Source organism: Diospyros lotus, chromosome 12, assembly GCF_014633365.1.
Source record: "Diospyros lotus cultivar Yz01 chromosome 12, ASM1463336v1, whole genome shotgun sequence".
Lineage (NCBI taxonomy): Eukaryota > Viridiplantae > Streptophyta > Magnoliopsida > Ericales > Ebenaceae > Diospyros > Diospyros lotus.
In genome coordinates, this window is record NC_068349.1 from 2,266,935 (window position 1) to 2,277,973 (window position 11,039).

Here is an 11,039-nt window from a genome sequence, read left to right on the forward strand (position 1 = left end):
GTTGTCGAAATTTGTATTGAGAAAAAATTGATTACAAACTCTAGGTTTTAGGCATATTTATAGTGTTTGACTAATCCAAATCCATCTAATATTTGTAAAGAAAATCCAACTAGAATGCTAATAAAAATAAAACTCTAATCAAATATGAAATAGAATTAAAATCCTAAAACATATGAAGTAGAATAGAAGTAAAAATCTAAATCCTAAAAACTTATGTAGTTCTACTATAGCGCTATTGTTCCTACTGGTTACTGTTTCAGTTTGGGTCGGGTCGGTCTTGGATCGGGTCTTGAATATTAGTGATTGCATCATTCACCTCCACTTGAGAAAAAATTCGACCTTGAATTTTGATCTGAGTAGGACAACTCCACGTCTAGCAAGTACAAATAGAGAGTAGCCACATTGAATGTTTGGAAATACCCAAACCCTGACTCATTATAAGGATCAAAGGTTGCATAGTATCACGAAGGCCACCCACAACATGAACAACTGGAACAGTCCCTGGTTCAGAACCCTTGAACTTTTCTGCTGAGGGAACATGAGCAAAGACATTCCTCCCCCTCTTAGCCCTATCTTCGTTGGCATGGGTCCAACCATCGCCATGTTTGTTGCCCTCTGCCTCCACTGTATTATTATTGTTAGATTAAGGATGTTGAACATTCCATCTTGAGCGCTTCTCTAATCTGATAAATCTTATCACGGGTCATTCTCCTCTCATCAGCTTTCTTGATTTTGACTCATCAACAGCTTCTCAATTCATCCGTAGATTTTTCTTGTCTGGAGAAGCATTCTTTTGCAACTGTTTCGAATAGAGGCTTATTCCATAACTACTAGCGGTCTCTCCATCACTTAAAATATTGATGCTTGAATCCTCCTTTGGTTCAAACACTTAATCAGCTATAGCAACAGCTGCTACAACATTCTTAGTTTCGGAATCTAATTTCAGATTAATATCGAAAGCAATTTCACTACCCAAGTTAACTAGCTTGGGAGATCCAACACCCCTATCCACAAAGAGACCCCTGTGACCATCTTGTTTTTGCAATCGCAAATGTGAATATGTTCCTATTGCCTTCGATTCAACTATGCCAGAGCCTGAATAACTGTAGAAAGATCTGCTACCATGGCCTCCATCCCCTTTACATTCACAAGCCAATCAAAAGAAACATCACCATCCTTGGATTGCGAAGCAATGCCTAAGCCCTCAGGACTAGAAAATACCCCAGTATGAGTCAACAACCTTGGAATTTCTATCATGTTAGCAGCATAAACCAGGCCTGAGTTTACAAACGTTGAGGTTGCTGGGACAACATAATGTTCAAGATCAAGCTCCAAACTCATCGAAAAGCCATTCTTTAGTTTATACTCATCGTTTCCCCAATGGTTGTGTTGCTACGCATTCCTCCTAACCCCTCTACCACTAGGGTTGGCTATCATATGACCAAGATCATCCTCATCATCGCTATCATCCATCATTGGTCTTCTAGGATTAACAAGGACATGATTAATGGTTGGTCTTCCTAGTTTAACGTAGTCGTCTTGATTCACGCCATTAGTCCGATTCCGGTTATCATTAACTCGTTGTAAAACTCCCAATTGGTTGCGGATTTGCTCCAATTGTTGTTGCATTGTACGAGTTATTTCCTGTTGTTCTTCGATTGCTCTCCAAACCACAGGCAGCTCCCGATCATCATCACAAGGCTAGTTGCTATCGATACTTTCAAAATTGGCCATCTAATTAGTTAGTTAACCACTCTGATACCACCTGAAGTAGCGTGTAGTGCATGTGTAAAAAAAACACACAAAAATAAATCTTGAAAGAACAAATTTCAATGGCCGAATCTTGGCTTTCAAGAAGACGCAAAAATAAGACTATTTTGCTAAGAAAATCCAAATAAATTGTCGGAATTTGTATTGAGAAAAAACTGATTACAAACTCTAAGTTCTAGGCATATTTATAGTATTTGGTTAATCCAAATCCATCTAATATTTATAAATAAAATCCAACTAGAATTCTAATAAAAATAAAATTCTAATCAAATATGAAATAAAATTAAAATCCTAAAACATATGAAGTAGAATAGAAGTAAAAATCCTAAAAATCTAAATCTTAAAAACTTATAGAGTTCTCCTGTAGCGTTACTGTTTCAACCAATTACTGTTCCAGTTTGGGCCGGGTCGGCCTTGGATTGGGTCTTGAATGTTAGTGACCGCATCATTGAAAGCCTTACAAAACAGGCCTTGAATATTCATCTTTGAATCCATAATTCTCCAAATACTTGAATTTCTTGCTTAAATTTTTTATTTATGTTATCCTTTTCATCAAAATCAAATATCAGTAAGCAAATTTCTGATTACTTTTTGATTTAATATTTTTTATGTATTTGGGTTCATAAAGCTCCAATAGATCTGACTGATGTGCCATACGAAATTATGGCTTCTACGGAAATAATTGAGTACAAGTACAAGACCTTAAATCAAGACCTTAAAATTACAAGACAGTTAGTACTAGTACAAGATTCTGAACTTTCTAAATAGGGCTGAAAAATAGGGCAAGTACAAGACCTTAAAGATAGGGCTTCTAAATTCTAATTTCTTTTAGCCTGATTCTCAACTTTGCATCTGAGTTGTGTCTTTCATGACACTTAAAAAGTTCAGTTCAAGCATGTGAAGGAAAGTATTGTCTTGATCTACTGAAATATTTGATCTTAGTTAGCTGTATATAATTGATCTCAATTTTCTAACCTTCTTATCACAAGTTATCAAAATTTTATTGATTTGACATACAGGAGTTCTGTTTCCTTACATGTTCAGTATCTCATTCTTTACTACAGATTGATATTTCCATCAGCCTTAACTCATACAATAATATATATCAACTTGAAAATGCAGGCTGAAGCTGCTGCACAATTCTTAGCAGTCATGAGGCACTACTTGGAGTCACTTTGTTCAGATTTGAGGTCGCATACAATCACTAGTGTACAATCAAACAATGACAGGGTTGGACAAACTAAGTCACACTTTAAATTCCTCCATTATCTGAGACTGCAGATGCTATCATTTCCTGCAAAATTAATTACTCCTTGTATCTTTACAGGTTTCTCTACTCCTTAAGGATACCTTTATTGATTCTTTTCCTAGTAAAGATCAGCCCTTTGTTAAGGTAATCTGCATTTCTATTGTTCTTTCTATAACTTCTATGCAGGCCACTAAGTTTGATGTTCTCTTAATGGTTTCTTCATTTCTATTCTTCATTATTACCATCCTCCTGATGCCTGGACTAGCATAAGTATTATTTTCTCCTGCACATCAAAGCTGCTCCACCTGATTGAAATGGGATATGATGATATAAAGATCTTTTTTTTTTTTTTCTGCTAGAATTTAATGGGTATATTTAACTTGCCTTCAGTGAAGCTATAGACGCCAAGACTTTGGTGTATAAAGTTATTGCAATATCCTTTAGAGGTCTACCAGAAAAATCTGAACCCGTATAGGTTGGTGCATTTCATTTAGGCTTATATGCTATTTTACTTCCAAAATAGACTGTCTAGAACTGATGAATCAAAATAATACCACAAGCAGAATGTGTCATACATGAACTTTATCTATACTAAAGGTCATTAAACCTAAATTGACCGCTAAAGCAACTTGTCAGAGAGTTAAATCTTTTCAAAGGTTCATTTGAAAGTTTAGATGGGTATTCCATTCCAATATTCTTGATTTCCAGACCTTTTTGAAAAATGTAAAAAAGGTACTGAAAAAAATGACTCCAGGAATCACAAATACAGGTAGATGCAGTAAAATTTTAGTGGATTTGGCTTGGTTCATGTATTGGTTTCACTATTATGATATTATACTAACAAGCTGTTGCATACAACATTAATTTAGTGAAGGCAATTAGCAAGATAATTAACATGAAATGGACACTATGCAATAGATTTACATTATAACTGGGTTTTAATTTATCCAAAGGACCAGAGAAAAGTCAAACTGGACTTGAGAAAGAAGACAAGTATGTATAGTACATATCTACAATCCATTTAATTTGCCCTACTCCATAGGATAGGTGTCCATGATGGATGGTGGCAGCCAGTTGGTGATGCTTACATGGGACAACCTTAAAAGGTAATGGTTTGATGCTTGTTCAAGATAATGCTAAAATGCTGTGCTTTTGCTAAAGAGTATTAGATGTAGAAATAGGAGAGGGACGTAGGGAAAATGAGTATTTGGTGTCTCATATTTTCTCTGTTTGCTTAATGCCGCTTGAATTGTTGAAAAATTCACAGTATTGTCTTTCTGAGCTAAACAAAATGTTACAATTTGTAGAATCTGGTCAGATTTGACTGGGTGCTACTAATAGATATCATATATTTGGATATCAAGGAGCTGACACAAAGGAACACTTCAATCAAAGTTTGGCATAGCTGTTAGCGGGGCATGCCTCCATTGAGATTCTTTCCCAGTGACAATTTGTAATCATCTTTATAGAAGGTAAAAGAATAGGAAAATAAAATAAAGGATTAAAGCTGATTTTATTTATTTCTTAGGATGGGTTAGAAACAATATATAGTTTATCAAGGATATTTTTTGGTTTGGTTTTCTATAAAAGATCTACTAAGTAATTTTAAAAGATCTACTTAGTAATTTTTAATACCTCTCCTTTTCCTTTCTTCAGAAGTCCTAGATCAAAAATATCATTAGAGTATGCTGGTTGCTCTACCCTGACAGGTGCTGTGAGTTGAATATTTGACACTTTGTTTGGGTATTCAAATATGTGATTTCACGCACTGGTTTTGGGCTTGCTAGCTCTTTAAGACGTTGATATGTGAAGAGAACAGTAGCTGATTGGGTTCCATGATATGGCTTATTCAGCTTAAGCCTCATCCTTCTATTTTCAAAATATTTCATGCTGAGACAGTGGTGACCATAAAGTGCAGAGGACTGAGACCTGAGTTTTTTGAGTGATGATACGGTCTTAATAATAATCTGTGCTTTTTTGAATCCATCTAAGTTCTTTCAATGAGCAAATAGTATGCAGAATAGGATTTGCCTTAAGGGGGTGTGCATCCTCGACCAAGATTAGTAAGTAGAAATAATGCTATCCTGTGTAGACAGAACCAAACTCTCCAGGTCTTTGGGTAGCATAACCAAATGTAAGCTTAAACCAGAAAACAAAAAGCTCCAAACCTCCCACCTCACTGGCCAATGTAGAAGAATACGGTCTACTTACTCGTTACTGCTCCTAAAAGGCACCAACCCAACACCACCTGCATATGCTTTCTCAGATTGAGATTGTAGATAGTCAAAATGGCATCAAGGGCGGTTGAGAAGGAAACTTTGGGAGGGGTACTCATGTGAAAACACGGCTTTTCAAGGAAAGTCCGAATAGCAACAGTGAAGTAGAAACTTGGTACATCATTGCGGGTGTGCTGCAGACCTGAGAACTCTGGGACTGAATGTGGAGGAATTAATACAGTATAATGCACCCAGTTTATCTAACTCTTATTTTAAGCTCTGATCTGAGAATCGCATCCTTGATATTAAAATCACTGTGCATCTGCTGCATGAACGTTTTATTTGGAATTGGGAACTTCTATTTGAAGAATAGACACAGCATGATATGATGATGTTTTGGTTACTTCTTAATTTTTAAAGTGGGCTGTTATGTTCTTCTCATAGAGCACTCATGCTTTGTGGATCTTGCAGTCGTTTGTTGACACGCAGATGTTCACCGTTTTGTCAGACTTCCGGCTATCAAGCTTTGAGAATGAGTACTGATCTATTAAGTCCATTGTAAGTGCAATACAAAGAGTTGAGTTGAGACTCTGGGATGCCATGAAAGATACTCGCTGGACGCAAATGACAGAGATGGAAGGAAGAATCGCTCACCACTGTACCAGTTTGTTGAAAAACAGGTACTATGCCCAAGTTGTTTCTGGGCGCCCGTGCCAATGCGATTGCAGCAGCCACTGACACTAGGCATGCAGCTTTGCTTAGAGGCAGCAAAGATGAAATTTTGTAGTATAGTGGACATAATAATGATATAATTGCCAACACCACGACGACGACGACCACGAAAGAGCAATTTATCAATGTTGTACTACTACCTCCCTCAACACAAAAAGATCATCAACCCAGCCTTTTAGTGGGTTTGATTGATACCACCACTCTATTTAACAACAATGTGAAAGAATAACCAGCGAGCAGCCTTTGTAAGCATTCCATTCCTTTACCGTAAAAATGTATTTCCACTTTGGAGGGTGCTGTTTATTAGTGTATTGCTATCATGTATTCTGATTATTTATTCCAGTCCCATTTCATTTCCCCCCCAAGTATTCTTTTAATATGCAAGTCTTAAATTATTCTTTTATAGCCGGAAAGAAGTCAAGAACTCAAGATGTGATAATAATCTCTTTATAAAAACGATACATAAACGTAGAAAAAAAAAGAAGCTATTATCAACAGCTCGGTTACAACAATACGACGATGGCGGCACAAGGCAGTCACCAAAACGCCATTGCAGTCCGCCAAATGGGGAGACAGTGGAAGAAAGAATCTGCCACAACTAGTCGTATAGAAAAACATCGAATAACACCAGAGGGGGATAAAAAAGAAGAGTGGCACGAGTTACTGCAGAATGGGCAACATTGGTGGCAAGAACATGTTAAGATTACTTCTCTTCATCCTCGGAATCAGACTTTGCGAAAACTGGTTCAGGCTGTGTTTGTGCATACGCAGGAGCAATGAATTTTGGGTCTTTGGCTGCAACATCGGCATATTTCAGAATAGCTTCTCTAGGATCTTCCTCCATCCATGTCTCCTTGATCATGCCTCCTTGCTGCAATAACAACACTCAAGAATGTTATTAGCGTATCCCACCACTACCAGCTTTAGTTGCATCAAACACCCCTATGAATATATGTAAGTGTTACCTTCATAAGGTACTGAGTTAACAAGCTTCCCTTGGTTGTACCAACTCTTCCCCCATGACCAGGCCCCGTTATAGGAAGTTCAGGCTTGTGGGACTTCATTGGGTCTTTCAATATTTTCTCCCTTTGGCGCTTCCGGTTTGGCTGATCTCTAAATAAGGGGAGTGCATGAGGGTTGTGAATCACAGGTTTCGCCTCATAATCATGAACAGACTTTTTCCTAGGAGCACGTGCAACACAAGCAAGTGCTCCTCTCTCACTGAGTGTCGGATCATACAGTATGTGAGTTCCTCCTTGTCTTTTATCGCCAGTGGTTGCAAAGACCTTGCAAATAAAGACACAAGTTCAGTGCTGCTATCTGTGGCATTAAATTCATGTGCATGTGTTCAACTTCTTGATTTGACTCTTTTTTTTTTTTTTTTTTCCCTGACCATAGAGAGAGGAGAAACGTAAAGGGAAACAAGGAAAGAACTTCAATAAATTTAATTTTTCAGATTTAGCTATAGAATTGCAAGATGACAATAGAAATACTAAAAGAGATACATTTATGTTGGTTTATATTCTTGTAATGCTTACTAGATAAGATGGATAAAACAACAACATACCGAGCTTTAATCCCACCGGATAGGTGGGTCAGCTAACTAGATAAGATAGGTATCTTAGGAAAAAGAAAATGATATTGGTTACCTGATTTAGTTTTGGGTGCCATGCACACTGAACAACGCTAAAAGTTGGTGAAATCCCAACCCGAGACACAAGTTCAAGCTTTGCTCGATCAAAAAAGCACAACAAACCACCAATTGTGCTATCCCTTTCAACAGAGGTTCCAGTCAAGAAGAGTTGCTCATCTGGACTGAACGCGATATTAGTTTGAGCATAATGATTAGGAAGATCCTCAAACACACGAAGTGGCTCTTTCACTTTGCGCAGATCCCAAACCTGAAAGTACATCTCGTAAGAGAAAGTGAGGTGAAAGGTGCAAATATAAATAAATAAAGAAGAGAAAACTGCAGGGCTTATAAACTTTATTAGTACCTTTAGTAAATCATCAAAGCCTCTCGATAGTAGAATCTGCCCATCACTAGAGAACTTAAGTCCAGTTATATCATCTGAGTGACCTTTTTCAACATGTATGTCTGGCCTACTTCCCCAGCCAGGCTTAAGGTTCCATATCTGTAAGATCAACATTATAGAAGTTATAACAAGAAACCATCTAAACTGGAATAAAATTTGGAAAAACACAAACTTGTTTGACTTTCAACCACAACCTAGTCCGTCAGTAGAATCAAGATACAATTACAATGAGAAAATACCTGTATAGAACCATCCCCAATGCCACCTGCTATGCTTTTCCCTTCACGATCCCAAGCACATGTGGTAACAGGAACTCTTCCAGGCCTTGCAAGTTTTGGTTTGATCACCTATTAAGTATATTATTGTCTCAATCAGCTTAAAGTGATCACCTCTCCCCCCCCCCCCCCCCCCCCCCTTCTAAAAATAATGGCATCAAAATCCATGTTGTAATGCACCGGTCTGCAGTCTTTCATGTTAAGCTTCTACTAAAAAACAAAGTATAGAACATGTCCAACATGACCTGAAGCTCTTCCAAAAAGCATAGGTAATGCATGAATTTTCCATAGAAGATTCTGGATATAAATGCATAAAGATCAACCATGGACTTGAAAATCACAAGATTCTAACTCAGCATAAAATTAAGGTCATCAGTTTCTTTTCTCCTTCTATCATCATTCTATAACTTTTTGATACCAAGTAATCAGTTTCAGGTTAACAATGGCAATGGCAATGAGAATAAAAGAAATTGAACTCCGGTTTTGCAGTTGCACTCTATATCTACAACTTCAGCAACTATTAAAGGATCCCCCGTAACCTCAAGATTCTTTTGTTTTAAAAGCTACAGAAAGAGATAGAATGTTATTGTTGTCCTTGCAAGCAGGAAAACAGGTTGAAATTGATGATGATAGGTGCAGTCATATGGCGTGGCATATATAGTCCAGAAGAAGTGCCAAGCAAATGTGAAAATACCTGCTTTTGACTTTTAAAGTCATTTACATCCCATATCCGTAGAGAACCATCCTCTGATGAGGTCAAAATTGTCTCCTTTGTTTTTGGGTGCCACTCCCCACAGGTTAATCCTGATATGTGGCCCTTGGTATTCTTAAGGTCACGGATATACATGTCCCCCTTTACAAACTCGCCAAGGGTAAGCCCATCCCGGTCATAAATCTGAAATTCATACATACAAACTTGAATAAGATCACAAAGTTCAATTCACTTGAAGCAGACCATTGCATTAAATCCGTAGTATAGATTACCTTAGCTTGGGCTGAGCCAGTCACACACAAAAATCGGTCTGATGTTGGGCTCCAGCTGAGATTGCGAACCTGGTGACCTTCAAATGGTTCAAGCTGTCTGAAAGACTGCAAGCGAGTATTCATCCCTTGAAAGTCATACATGTGCACTGAATAGTCATAACTTCCTGAGAGAACTCTAGATCCTGAATGATCAACAGCAAGTGCTGAGACAACCTGCCAAAAAAAATTATTAAGAGCCTCTTGGAAGTAAACCATAAACCACGGGCTTCACAGCCTAAATCTATCCCAAATAACCAAAAGGAATACCCTAAGAGCACATATTTATACAACTACGCTGTGCATGTAGCATTGATTTCTTCCAAGATAATTTTCTTTTCTCAAGATAATAACGCACATATTCAGATTTCCTATTTCTTATGAGTGAAAATTGAAGAAATCTTGCAGTGTTTGTATATATACATGACATTTTGGGATGCGTTCTTATAATCCTCCTCGCACTGAAAACAGACGAAAATCTAGCATTCCCTATATATTTGGTATTTGCGAAGAGCAAATTTGAAAACGAGATTTGTAATTGCATGGGATATAACTTCAACGACTTATGAATAAGTGAAATCCCATACCTTAGTGTGACCCTTCAAGACAATCTCATTGCTGAGAGGTATCCGATATCGACCACCTTCTTCCCCGTCCGAACCCTCCTCCGCATCAGAATCATCTGATCTCGAATCCGGTGGAGGCGGAGGCGGCCCAATCATCTGGTCATCATCATCGTCATCCTCTTCATTAACAGCCGCGAGCCGCGGCGGTCCAATCATACGATCCTCCTCCTCATCATCATCATCATCTATATGCAGCGGCCGAGGAGGACCAATCATCAGTCCATCGTCCTCTCCTCCACTAACCGAATCAGAATCCAACGGTGGCCGGGGCGGCCCAACCATCGCGTCATCATCCCGGACGCTCTTCCCCCTAACGATATCACTCGAGCTACTAACTCTAGGGTTAGGGTTACCGCGACCGCGCGAGGTAGGGTTAGAATTCTTCAGGGAGTCTAGCCAGACTTTGGAGGACGAGGACAGAGACGGGAAGTCTTTGTTGCTATCGGTACTATTAGATGAGGCGACGCCGTCAGTGGTGGCTGTGGCCGTGGCCCGGCGGGTAGCGTTGTGGATGGCTTCGAGAGGCGTCACGGGCTTCGACTGCTTTCCGAAACTTAGAGGGAACTGAGCTCTGATACCATCGTATATCTCAGCTTCGTCCTCCATTTGATTAATCCGTCAATGAATTTGAACAGAGACTTACGATTTCCCAGCGAACACCGATTGAATTGCTCCGATTTTGATTCGCCGGCTTTTTATACGCTTGATTCGCCGCCACTGCAATGCACTCGTAGTCGTATCGGATCGGGAACGAAGAAGGAGCCAAATGGGCCCATTGAGCCTTTCGTAGCTGGGTTTCGGATCTTTCATTTGGGTTTGGGCCGAAGCATTGGGCTTCCAAATAACAGAATGAAGCCCAAATCTGATCCACACATATATAACACTATGCTATACATACACATCATTATAAAATTTAAAATAATAACACAATATGAATTTTATTTTTCCTTCTTAAAAGGGTAATTCCGAATTTAAGAAAAATCACATTGATCATGTCCAACTCGTTGCTTTACTCATAAAACTAGGCGTGTTGCAACTACGATTCATATGCTTGATTTTTCGTCCATCTCCATCAAAAGTTGTTATTTTTTAGACTAAAAATTGAAATAGTATTT

General features: G+C 38.5%; 2 protein-coding genes across 4 annotated transcripts in view; one reads left to right on the plus strand and one right to left on the minus strand.

Moving 5' to 3' along the window:
* Positions 1–6,304, plus strand: part of LOC127814175 (uncharacterized) — a 43,078-nt gene extending 36,774 nt beyond the window's left edge. For 2 of the 3 annotated variants that reach the window (XM_052355482.1, XM_052355484.1), the window contains 3 exons: positions 2,893–3,000; positions 3,098–3,163; positions 5,707–6,304. In XM_052355482.1, coding sequence (XP_052211442.1) covers positions 2,893–3,000; positions 3,098–3,163; positions 5,707–5,778 — 246 coding nt within the window. In that variant the 3' untranslated portion in view covers positions 5,779–6,304. The remainder of the gene's footprint in view (positions 1–2,892; positions 3,001–3,097; positions 3,164–5,706) is intronic. The other variant, XM_052355483.1, reaches the window with a different exon arrangement.
* A 94-nt stretch (positions 6,305–6,398) lies between these two features.
* Positions 6,399–10,674, minus strand: LOC127814176 (uncharacterized). The gene is made up of 8 exons (XM_052355485.1): positions 9,886–10,674; positions 9,263–9,475; positions 8,973–9,173; positions 8,243–8,350; positions 7,965–8,102; positions 7,617–7,868; positions 6,933–7,253; positions 6,399–6,838 (listed from the first exon to the last, which is right to left on the minus strand). The coding sequence occupies exons 1-8, from the start codon at positions 10,528–10,530 to the stop codon at positions 6,671–6,673; spliced, it is 2,046 nt and encodes a 681-aa protein (XP_052211445.1). The 5' UTR covers positions 10,531–10,674; the 3' UTR covers positions 6,399–6,670.
* Between the last annotated feature and the right edge of the window lie 365 nt (positions 10,675–11,039).